General features: G+C 33.5%; 1 protein-coding gene across 17 annotated transcripts in view; it reads right to left on the minus strand.

Moving 5' to 3' along the window:
- ZNF644 (zinc finger protein 644) overlaps positions 1–13,256 on the minus strand; it is a 105,402-nt gene that overhangs the window by 19,261 nt on the left and 72,885 nt on the right. For 13 of the 17 annotated variants that reach the window (XM_017666257.3, XM_017666256.3, XM_017666255.3 and 10 more), the window contains one exon: positions 110–3,141. The exons of the other annotated variants lie outside the window; for them this stretch is intronic. In XM_017666257.3, coding sequence (XP_017521746.2) covers positions 110–3,141 — 3,032 coding nt within the window. The remainder of the gene's footprint in view (positions 1–109; positions 3,142–13,256) is intronic. 17 annotated transcript variants of the gene reach the window in all.

Here is a 13,256-nt window from a genome sequence, read left to right on the forward strand (position 1 = left end):
AATATGAAATCAAGTGACTCTAAAAAAGACCAAATTTGAGCAAAACCTTCAAATCCTTTGAAACTGAATACAGACATACTAGTCCAAAATTATCTACATGGAAACTTACCTTTTCTAACTCGTTTAACAGGTGTCCCTGTGCCAGTTCTTTTGAAATGTTGCATTTTGTCACTTGTGGCTATTTGCTCTGGTGACACAACATGACGGGCTTCATAGCTTAACCCTGCTCTGTGAAGATGTCCCCGAACATGATTTGACAACCCAACACCTGTTTCAAATGTTGCTGGGCAATAAGGACATGATTTCTTCTCAAGAGACAAATCAGTCCAGTGAAAAATAGAACTATGCTTTGACAGTGACGTTTCTGCATTTTCTAAACGCTGAGGATCATGTATTTCATGCAAAAAGTTATTAGTTCCAGTATCTTCATAATATTCAAAATAAAAACCATTGTTTTGATCATAACTAAGGGTAGCATTTTCTCCAGGCTCTTGACCTTCCACTTTGCTTTTAAATAGAGGGAATAAATTCACATGTTCCTGATTAATATCATTATAGGTTTCATCTTCTATAGCCTGTGTAGTGTAGTCACCTAGCTCAACATTATCCCAGGAACTTTCATCTTCTGTTTCATAGCTATCTTTCTTTTCAGCAGAATTAAGTTTTTGCAAAACAACAACAGTCATTTTGTGCAAGAAATCTGGATAGCTATCCAAGTCTTCTCCAACAGAACTTTCCTTCTTAGATTCCTTAACTACTCTCTTTACAGCTACACGCCTGTGGTCTTTGAAGCTTCCTGGCCTTTTGGTGTCAGAGTTTTGAGAGTCTGAATTAAAACTATTGTGAGAATTACTGGATGATGAAAACAGATGTAAAGTATTTAATGAACTAGCATCCTCTTTTTTGAAATGCAGAGGATATGATTCACCTGATTTTTTGATCATCCTGTAGTTTTCATATTTGTGTCTGTATAAATAGTTGCTATTTGCCTTGGCATTAGACTTTTCTTTTGCTGCTTGATGGAAATACTTAGGTTTTTGGTCAATGCTGCTTTTAATTGTAACAGTCTTTTGAGAACTGTTTTGATTGCACACATTTACACCTGTCTGGGTGATGCTTTTCCGAGCTTTTTGTATTCTGTGTGGTCGTTTATGGAATTTTGAAATATTACTTGATTGTGAATTTGATCCATATGTTCGCTTTACATCTTGTTTTAAAGCTGAGTTCTTTGGAAATGTGGTTGACTGTTGTTTAACTAATGGTTTTGTGCTATCAGTATCTATAGGTTCTTCAAGGACATCACTTTTTCTTTTATCAAGTCCAAGAGCACTGCCAAATGAATCAACACATGATGATGAATGCAGGTACTCCATGTGTTTTTTTAAAATACTTCTGGCTGAAGTAGTGAAAGGACATATCTTACATACGTAAGAAGCTGATTTTTTGGATGATCCTATAACAGAGTCTTTCATAAAAGTCTTTCTTTGTGTTTTTCTCTGGGGTACATCAGAACTGGCAATTGGGCATTTTACCACTGCTCCATGGGCAATGCCTCGATGGCATTCCAATTCATTTTCTGTCACTGCCATGAAGTTACACTCTTCACAGCAGTAGTACCTTTTATCTTTTTCATGGGTTTTAGCATGTTGCACAAATGTTTTAGGGCAATTGGTACCAAACACGCACTGAGGGCACTGTAATCGTGCACTTCTCCCTTCATCCTGAAGTTCTTTCAATTCACGAATTTCCTCCATCAACTTCTGTCTTCTTTCTTGGTGAATAATCATATGCTTCAGGAGTGAGTTACGATCTCGAAATGTCCGTCCACATTCTCTACAAGCATATGGCCTTGGGACATTAAGATGGCGAAAGTGACTGTTCCCATCTAGATGATACATCATGTGCCTGTGGAGGTGCTTTTTCTCCCTAAAATTCACATTGCACTTTGTACAGGGGTAGAATGATGGCTCTTCGGTGCTAAAAGTAGCAGGTGACTCGGAATCACTTTCTTCACATTTCTTTTTTAAGGTATTTGAAAGAAAAGTGCTAGTATGAACAGGTGAACTGTCTTCTCCACACTTATCTGGGTTATAAATTAGATGTTGAAAAGCATCTACAGATTCCAAGTCTTCATCAGTTGATTCAGGCTTTACTTTTGATAATGCATATTTCTGTGAGTCTATAGCTTGTAGTTCTTCATTCTGTTCCAGAAAATCTACTTCTAGCATTTTTGACTTATTGGGTATACAATTAGAATCACTAAAGCAATCCTCAGTATAACGAGTTATCTTGCTTACATCCATTTTTCGCTTTCTCTTTTTTTCTAGACCTACTTTAGAGTGAACTGGAGCTTTATCCACTGCATCTTCATTAGTCATAAGAAACTGAATGAACTCTTTTTGGGGATCCCAGTTTGTATCATTTTCTGACCTAAATTCATCTGTACCTGAGGAAATTCTTGTTAATGAATCAATACAATCATCTTTTACCAATACATCTTCACTATCTTCACCCACCTCTACTTGATTTATTAAAGTGCTATCAGATTTTATACTACTCCCTACTGAATTCTGAATCTCGCAACTAACTGAAGCAGAGGTAGGTAGTTTTTTAATGGAATGAGCTGGATTCTTAGCATGTGCTACATCTGATAACAAAAATAAAACTTGGTGTTGACTTGCTTTCTGTGATGGAGACTGCTGAAGATCAGCTGTCATCTTCAAAGTTGAACAAGATTCCGATGCTGGCTGATCCACAGGCTGTCCAGTGGTTAATAAAACACTGCCTTTATTCATATTGGAAGTCTTAGTTAAGGAGGAGTGTGAAACTGGTCCATTAACGGCAGCTCCTTTAGGCAAGATAAAGTTTTCACTAGCAACAGTAGGAGCACCAGCATGTATAAATAGAGTAGACTGGCTTCCACTTAAGGCTTTTTCAGTTTTGTCCTTTGACAGTTCTTCAGGCAGAGTGAATGTATTATTTTTCTGAAATGATGTTTGACAATCTTTTGGTTTATGAACTCCACTCTCTTTGTCTGAGATAAAATTGTTGTCATCTAGGAGTTCTTCTTTAGCACCAGTAATATCGGTGTTTATCTTCAAATCATCCATATTGTTGACAAGCCCATTTAACACATTTAGTCTAGAAAATGGAAAAAAAAAACATTTAGGTTTGCATGAAAGAAAAAGTACTATTAGAATGTATAGAGAGTTTAAAGTACACATTTTTATTAGCTTAATTCTACTCTTTATATTGAACTAATAATCTTTCAAGAATGAGGAAGCACTTAAAAAATTGAGACTTTAAAGGTACTTCAAAGGTGAAGTTTTTCTTTGTGCTAGGCAAAAACAACAACCCAATACTGCATATATACAAAATGTCTAGGGAAAAGCAAGATAAACACAAACACACAGATATAACATGATATAAATGATTATGCTAGAGACTGAAAAAAAAACACCTTTAGATTCTCATATAAACGCTAATAAAAAGGAAATTATCTCAGATTTATTAGGGACAGTTACTCTATATTAGAGAACAATGTAAACCGTTAAAGTTGCAGAGAAGTAAAAGTTTTGTCTGAACTTCAAGGTCCATTTACAAGGAAAGGTACCAAAATATACTCAGTAAAGAGCCTTACTTGAATGAACTTATTTGTATGAAACAGTACTTGTTTCTTTAAAAAAACTGAAAAACTGCTTTACAGTCAATGTTTCATATTCTTATAAAATTCTACCAAGATAAACAATATTTTCACAGGATTTCATTCACTTATGTAAATTACCCTCACTTCTAAATTAGTAAAGTTAGAATTAATCAAGTTTTATGGTAGTTTAAATTTTCATAACCTGGGCCCCCAAATTCTAGGCCTTCCCTAAAGGCAGTTATCATATTTACAATCTGATGCTCTACTGCAATGGCCTAAAATTTTTTACTCTGAAATATATGTTTTTAGTTTACTTTATATGAAATGGAGATTAAAAATTTCAGGCATTTTTGATAATATAATCATTATGAGAAGAGAGCAGAAGAAAGGAGACTGAAAGTTTGGGAGACACGTACCTCGGCTATATTACTGCCAACTGTGAAGAGTTCCCTGGCACCCTGTTCTCATCCTGCTCTTAGAAATAGCCACAGTATACAGGCATTGCCTGTTTCCTTGGAAGAATGTAAGCTCTTTGAGGGCAGGGACGGTGACCTAGCTGCCTTCATATCTCTAGAACCAAGCACAGAGCTTGGCATAAGTGCTCACTCAGGCAGTATTTGGTGAATAAAAGACTAAAGTGCTGAATGAATAAAAACACAATTGCAAAAATCAGAGCAAAGGTTCCTATTTAAGAAGAAAAACAGTTCTTCCAATGAAATTTGGATACCCCATTCAAATAATGCAAAGTCCATCACGGTTCTGATTTCTTGACTCAGCAATTGTAGGAAGGCCTTCAAATTATCTAATGATTTTTACATACAATGTGCTGGTTGGCAAACACAGGTATTAATATGTGAAATACTTGTATAAAATTTCCTATTTCTTTTCCTTTTCTACATAGCAGTAAGTATAGTTTATTCACTCGCCAATTATTTATTGAGCCCTTCCTATGTGCCAGGCACTGCTCTAGTATTAAGGATACAGTAGTTAACAAGACAGACTAGGGTTCTGATCTCAGATAAAGAAGATAAAGTCTTCAATTGTTCTTTTAGAGTATTTTTAATTTGAATATGAGTAGTACTACCTTAGGATAGAAGGAATTTACAATCTGATATTCAGAAATTAAAACATTTTCAATAAAGTTCATTATCTCTATCTTCTATGTACTAATTATGTACTTTGTAAAACACTGTATCTAGTTCAAGAATAAAATAATTGTTTCAAATTACCTTCCTACTTCACAACTTAGAACATGCACTTACAAATATGAGCTTATTCTTTCCACGAGATGTGCTCTTTAACACAACAAACATTACAAATAAATACTACAAATAGCTTTCTTTGGCATTATTATTTATACCAACAGTCATTTTATCACCCCTCACAGCTCTTAGAATTGTTCTGAGATTGGCAAACTTCCACAGTAATAAAAACAGACTTCCAATAAGATCATACTCAATGATATCACCCCAAAATGGTGCTAATGCAGCACCAGCAGGAGTCTCTACATCACAGCCACAGACGTTAAGACGGGCAGCACATAAATGTGTTAGGAAAGAGTGCACAAATGTCAAGGAAAAGAAAAGCAAACCTTGATGTTATACTATTACCCATTCCTGGTTATTTCTCATTAGGTGGCAAAAAGAAAATACCCAAATAGGAACAATCTAAAAAATCTGAAATGGATGGCAGAGTTTTTAAGAAACTGGCCTGAAAGGCACTTTCTGTTCCTACTTATTATAATCACAGAGGTAGACAAATATATGCTCAGTCAATTTGAAAGCCTATATTAGCTTTTCTCAACAGGAAGCAATGTTGCTAACGAAGTGGTAAATTCAGTGTTAATGAGTGGCTTCACTGTTACCACCTCAGAGGTAAAATCTTCCATGTTCCATGTTCCACCCATCTGTTCTAGTGTTAGAGGTTCAGAGATGGAACAGACGCTTCCCATTTAAAGCAACTTCATTGGTACCCCCTGAACAGCAGGGTGACAAACTATGAGAATATCACGTCGGCTTGGAGACCGCATCCTCATTACCAGAATGGCTTTGTAAGACTTCCTAAGTTCATATTCTGAAGATAGCAAACTGTTTGCTCAAAAACACTGAAACATTCTGTAACAGATCTCTTATCTACAAAACACATCTTGCAATAAGAAAAACAAAACATCAATATAGTTAAAATATATATAAAGTGAGGTCTTTAACCATCAAAGTTTTCCTTCACACCTACATAGTGAAATATGCCTTACTTGCCACCAAATTAATGGTATCTACTGAGTTCTTTTTCAGAAAAAAAATGTATTAGCACATATTAAAAATCTATTCCTTCAGTTAAAACATATGCTGTAAGAAACTGACTCAGAATGCTAGTATTTTAGCAACAATGAAAAATTTTCCTGATTTAATTTTCGGAGTATATTGGAACTGAAAAATGTTCAAAATATTCTTAAGTATTTTGACTCATATTAAGCATTTTGACTCAATATTAGGACTAATAGCTATTGCATTGAAATGCAATGTGGAACAATGGATCATCAAAATCTGTTTGCACTAATAATGGACCTAGAATTTTTACATCAAAAATTATTTCCTTACACTCACAGATGGCTGTGTGGCATCCAGGCAGGAAAGCATCTGACCTATAAGCTAATTTCACAATGTCTCAAATAGTTTTTCCAACTACCTTTATATAGTCAAATGTATGTCATAAAGCCATCAATACCAGCTTGTTAATATAACTAAACAGGGGAGATATTTCAAGGTAAGCATTTTTCATTAACTTTAAAAACAGGAAACTAATAAATTTAGATAAATAATGTTACACTGCTGACTCCTGAAATTTCAATTAATTTTTCTGTATCAATTAGGATCTTTTACTAAAATGTTTAGACACAATTACTAGGTCCTCTTTCATGTAATCCCATAGCCACAGAATTTTTCTTTTAACTGAATTTTAAAATGTTCCTTAAAAAAATCACACACTTTGTAAAAAGCTGCAAATGGAACTTTAAATCTACATGAAACATATTTCAGTTTCTAAAAAATTATAATTAGTTCTACAGCTATAACTGCCTGTAGTTACATACTGTGAGCATTAAAAAAAAGTACAAAGGTCAGATCTGTCTTCAAGATGACAGATCATCACTTATATGCCTCAAGCTAGACTTATTGTCTTAGAAATTTCAAACATCAGTATTTTTGCAAACTATCAGCACTTGCTATAACACCCTCACTACACTACATCTTGAGGTTACTACAGAAGAAATGAGGTGATAATTGCATATTAACATAATTATTCTGTAATCCCTCTGAGCAAGCTTCCTAGGTCACTCAGTAATTCAGATTAGATACAACCTTCCTGTCATCAAATCTATGCTGTCCACTTTCTGTTCATGAATAATTCTTTTCTGATTGAAAATTAGCTTAATTTCATTCTTTTATGTACATTATTAATTGTATTTATTGCAAGTAGGTTAATATTTTGTGGGTACTTATTATATAATGCCAACCTTTGTCATGTAGTATAATTTCACACAAAAATGTAGTACAATTTGCCCTCACTCTACATTAGTTCATTAATAACTGTATTATACTGTATTACACAGCTATAAATAATGTTGCTTACTAGCTGAGTTACTGTTAGGATCTGTCAGATTTTCACAAACCCCATATTCATTTAAATTCTCCTTGAGAACACATGGCAAGTTCAGTTAGTCATATATGAGACTGAGTCAAGAAAAGAAAAACATTCACAACTGTTATTCTAATTGCAAAATAAGTCTTAATTAACTGAAATACTACACTAAAAGTACTGCAGTGTTTAAGCCTATATATACTATACACAATATAAAAATGTATATACCCTAGTCTCACCCTGCGTACAATGCAAGTGAAGACAGAGTATACTACATAACCATATCCAGGAAGTATCCTACTCTGAATGTCACATTGAGAGGAAACACTAAAAAAACACAGAACATTGATAAGGGTATCTACCATGCCCCATAATGACATGAAGACAAACCTTTGTAGGTTTAGTCTAACAATTATCCAGTACAATTAACACAATTAACGATCTTCAAATGTCTGAAGGTTTGGCATATAGAAGAACATACAATCAAATGTGTTTGAATCATAAAGATGTGTATTTAATCTCAAGAAAAATTAGAAACAGGAATCATTCCAAATTGCAAAGGGTTGTCTTACACAACAGTGAATTGGATAGCTCAGCAAGTTGGACTAATTTTCAGGAACACTAAAGAAGGAAATAAAACACTGGAGACAAAGATTTCTAAGATCCTTTCTCATATGTATCTTGTGTTTAATGTTTGGTTATATAACATTTAACATTATTTGAAATAATGAGCTAAAAACAGAAAGGAAATCACATTACTGGACTTTATAAACATTCTCTAAATTCAAAATTCCCTTAAATAATCCCTTAGTAAACATGTAACATGTTGATAAACTGATTCTTGAACAATGAAAGGATGGCCCTAAATGACAAACACACAGAGGTCAGTTATCTACATCATGAAAATTCTACATATAGTCAAAGAGGTTTTTTCTACTGGCAACACCAAAAAAAAAAATTGTCACGGAGTTTGAACATCTAGAAAACACATAGATAATGAGCAGAAAAAAAATAAAAGATAAAATACACTGGGCACATAATGTTTTCTTGTCAGCAGCATGTGGCAATGCTGTGACAAACTAATGATCTACATGTGATTTTACCACCTACCACCAAATTACACTGAACTTGTTGAATGATTCTGTTTCTGATGGCATGAAATATCCTCATTATTTAATAGGAGTAAGTTACAAATAGTAAGATACTAGACCATAAATAACACAAAGTGATTCTTACTGCAAAGTAATCTAAATACTAAACATAATCTGACACATCTCAAGAAGCCGCTATCAGTAAACTGAAGGAGGTAACTGCAAGGAGGACAACAGTGGGTGGGGATGAGGGCTACAAAGGCCTAACTTTAACAACCTGGGAAAATTATCATGAAAACAATGGTAGTAGAAAAACGAACACATATCCACTAATCAAAGGTTAATCTCCTAATGAATAATTTTGCTATTGGAAGAGGCAAGGCTACTTAGCTGTAGACAAAGGAAAGAGCTAAGTCATATTCAATATGGACTGACTGCTTGTTGTGCTGTTCATGCTTTTTAAGTCAAAATGAAAGTTATTATCTCAGTTTTGATAGGGTAAATGATGCACATAGGTACAAGGCTCCAACAAGAGACATTCATGTTATTTTTAAATTAAAATGAATGACGTCTCCTTTATGTTTTTCAAACCAAACTTTTGACCACAATTGCATAATTAACACACGTAAAAAATGTGTCCATTCTACATTCCAGAGGTAGCATGTCAACTCTGCCCTCTACCAACACAGTATTAACAGCCATGAATTGTTACTTCATTTTAAGGTCTTTCAGTTTTCTTCTGTCTATGATGAGTTTGCTACTTGTGCTTAGTTTTGAGGTACTTTAGAAATATCAACCCATCAAGTACAGTAAGTGCAAAAGAAGTACAAGTGTTCAAAGTCCGAGGGAAGACAAAACACATATGAAAGGTGAAAACAGAGGTAATAAAAAATACCCATGGTAAGACACATATAAATATATATGGAATAAACTGTTTCAGAGTTTAACATCACCATTAAAAAATTACTGTGCCTATATATTTGACAATAATCAACAGAGGTAAGGAAACGTGACAGAGGACATTTTAAAGTACATAATCAGCATCAACGTCAGATGTCTATTTGCCTAAATGTTATACAAGAAAGGCCATGAATCTGTTCAAGAACTTAAAAGCTAAGAATGTTCAAAGTGCTGTTCATGAAACTTCTGCCCCAACCATGTGTGATGCCACACGATCAAGATACAATGGGTGTGTACATCAAAATTAGTGGTATGACTGCAAATGCAAACTATGGCTTGGAAGGAATTCCTTATAACAGCTGAAGAGGTGTGTGTGCCTTAATACATTGACTGAAACATAACAAATGTTATGCTAGTTACCTTTTAATACAAAATGATTTTGCTCTTTCATAAGCAAAACTTCATGTATTCAACTGCACGTTTTTTAAACTCTTGTAGATCTTAATAAACTCTATTTATAAAAGTTCCAGTATCATTTTGCTAATCATGTATTAATCATATTTAGAGAATACAAAATTCTTTTAGTCTAATGGGAGGTTAACATTATGACATCCAGAAAATAAATTATTTCATTGAATTACAAATAATTTTATTCAAAGGGGAGTTTAGATTATAAGAAAATATTCTGTAATTATCTATGAGTACTTAACCATTCACCTATATTACAGACATTTAAACTTTAGTATGTAAATTCAAATTTAGATATATTTAGATGGACAAGTATGACACTATTGAGAACTAGAAAAATAAAACTACAAATTTTGTCTTCTATAAAATAGTATTTTAATTAAATGTGAACTCTCTTATTGATATTATCATTTACTTAATTTTTCTTTCTTGAAAACCAGCCCCCAAGAACGAGTTATCTTCTAAGAGAAATAATCCAAGGTAATCACTTCTCTACAATCATCTTCACTTAGGTAAAATATCAAATACAGAAAATTTGCTTTTCTTAAAACAAAATATGCAGTAGTATGCACCTCTCTGACACCATGTCTTTAAAAAAATGTAAATATATTTTTGTGATGGCAAATCACAAACCAGTCATTATTTTTTTTTCTCATTTAATATTTGGGCTGCTACCACATTTTTGCTTATTGTATGTTCAATTCTGGAGTTTCATTAATAAAACCAGAGATGTTTACTTATTGTGCATTTAAATAATTACAAAATCTCACCAAAATGTTATAGAAAACACTTTGTAAGTATTCAGAAAAATACACGTGCTTATTAGTAATCAAATGTATAGGTCTATTCAAACAATTATGATTTTAAAACATTTCCTTCAGGTTTACTCCTATTAACAGAGAATGACGGCATGGCCAAGAGCAGCAATTCTGAACTATACAAGACTTACAGAATGCATGAATTCAAATTTCAATTTACCCAATCCCAAAACCAAAATACTACCAATAGTACATTTTTCTTTTATAGATGACTGAAGTATATTTAAAATTGAGAACATTTCATGGAAAATTTTAATTATTCTTAACACTAGTGAAATAGCTTTGCTGGTAGTGCTTTTTTTAAAGTTTCTTTTTGCTGAACTGCTATACGAGGAAGACTACATAAGACACACATGCATAAAAACTGCTACCAATAAAAAGCAGTACATATCTCCTGTGAGCAATATGGAATATACAATCTATAGTTCAGAGGAGGTCCTATAAAATACCATGGCCAAGAAAAGCCTCACAGAAAAGAAAGGGTTTTAGCTAAGTTTTACAGTGCAGTGCCAAGAGAATCACTCTTTGGAGGCAGGCATGTCTAGATTTGAAGACTGGCTTCACAACTTCTAGCTTGGGGCAAAGTTATTCCACTTCCCTTAAATTTCAGTTACTTCATCAATAAAATAAGGATGAAACCTTACAGGATTGTGAAGATTAAGTAAAACAATGTACATAAAACATGCAGCATGGAGCCTGACACTTAGTAATTACTCATTATGTGTTAATTTCCTATGATGCATGACATTAACTTGTTTCATTCATGGAATGATGACACTGAATTTGTATACTGCTCCTAATGATGGAGGCCTTTAAGCAGGAATTTATTCTGAGGAGATATCTGGGACCTTATATCACTCCCTGGGTATATTAAAGAAGATAAATAGGCAGAAGCTTAAGAATCAGGAGAAGCAGCGTATCTTAAGAGTTGCTGGAGCTAAAACTGTAACACTCTTGTGGGGACAAAGCAGGGCTTAAGTGAAATAATATTCAGTAAGTAACAAAGAGGTGAGAGTTACAGTGCTTGACCCAGTGCTCCAAGGAAAAAGAACATGAAGTAGCCACTCAGAATTTAAGAGTTTCTGATTCCTTAGGGTCTATTGAGGACAGGAATTTATATTTCCTCTCTCATAAAATGCCAATGAAATAAAAGCAGATGGTCTAGAAGAGAGAGACACACCAAGATGGATTAAAACATAAACTAGAACTGTCATAGACAAGAGCCACCACAAAGAATGGAGATAACAATCTCAAATAAACTAAAAGCAGGTTTTATATTAAAAATATATGAATCAGTATAGCATCAGACTTTTCACCATCAAGACTATGTGTTTAGTCAATACAGCAATAATTTCAAAATCTGGGGTTAAAATTATTTTGACTATAGAATCCTATACAGAGACAAATTACATAATATTCAAGGTGAAGGCATTCAATTGTATCTCAAAAAATTTTCCAAAAGATTGTAGTATGGGGGAATCTGAAAATGGCCGAAATTGCTGCATTAAGTGTATTTTAATTAATTTATGCAAGGTTATAGATGCTTATTAATTATTAATAGTAACTGAAATATATAAATTTAAATGTTAAAATTATAAGGCTAATCACTAGAAGTATCCAAAGAGGAATTAAGCATATTATTTATTTAATATCCCTAGAATCTATAAACTACTGTGTTTTAAATAAAGAAATACTATATACACTAGATACAGAGACCAACAAATAACTTTAAAATGAAAAATTACTATAAACCCCCACAAAAAAAAAATAATGTTCAATAGGTGAGCTGGAAAGCAGAGTGGACACAGCTGCTGAAAGGGAAAGGAAGTATTCTTCCAGAGCAGGGACTTTTTTGAAAGGATAAATAAAAGAGAAGTTAAGAGTGACGAAGTCTAAGTTCACAAATTATGCTAAGTAAGAATAATAGAAGACAAACCCAGGGGAATGGAGAAGAGGACATAACAGAAAAAAATTTTAGAGCTCAAGAAACACAGAATATTCAGACTAAAAGGGCTCAATGAATGCTCAGCCGGATGAAGACAAAAATCTTTGGGGATCCAACTATAAAGAAGCTTGGGAATACTGTTTTCCTCAGAGAGAGGCCATGGCAGCAAAGTAACAATATGGAAAGGCCACATAGTCTTAGTTCATTTAAACCACTCAAAGCAAGATTCCAGTGTCTGCCTCTCTTTCTCCCTCTCCATACCTACTTTCCCCTCTCTTTTATTCTTCTCCTTACTCTCCCTACTTCCCAGTCTTAGACTTAATTCAGAAATGGTAAGGCTGTCAACAGTGACATGTACAATACTTAAATTTAAAAAGTGAAGCCACGTTTTTACTTACAAAGCTCACTTTGATTTAGCTGTGAAGACTGGCTTTGTTACATGGCATGTATTTTCTGCAAACTGAATGAATTAAAACTACAGTACCAATATTTTTATAAAATTATATTTAAAACATGTATACAATATATGAACACTGATAGTTATTTTCATTTGTGACAAAATTACAACTGCCAACTTAAAAATACTGAAGTTTTTCAAAATTCTTTTTGGGGATATACAAAGAAAATGTTTAAAGATCGAAGATCAAATATATAGAGAGCTCTCTATATACAACAAGAAGTAGACAATCTTATTTCAAAATACTAGTGGAACACTTGTAAGTCTGCTATATATCATACTGATCACAGAGAAA

This window comes from Manis javanica, chromosome 4 (genome assembly GCF_040802235.1).
Source record: "Manis javanica isolate MJ-LG chromosome 4, MJ_LKY, whole genome shotgun sequence".
In the NCBI taxonomy this organism is placed as follows: domain Eukaryota; kingdom Metazoa; phylum Chordata; class Mammalia; order Pholidota; family Manidae; genus Manis; species Manis javanica.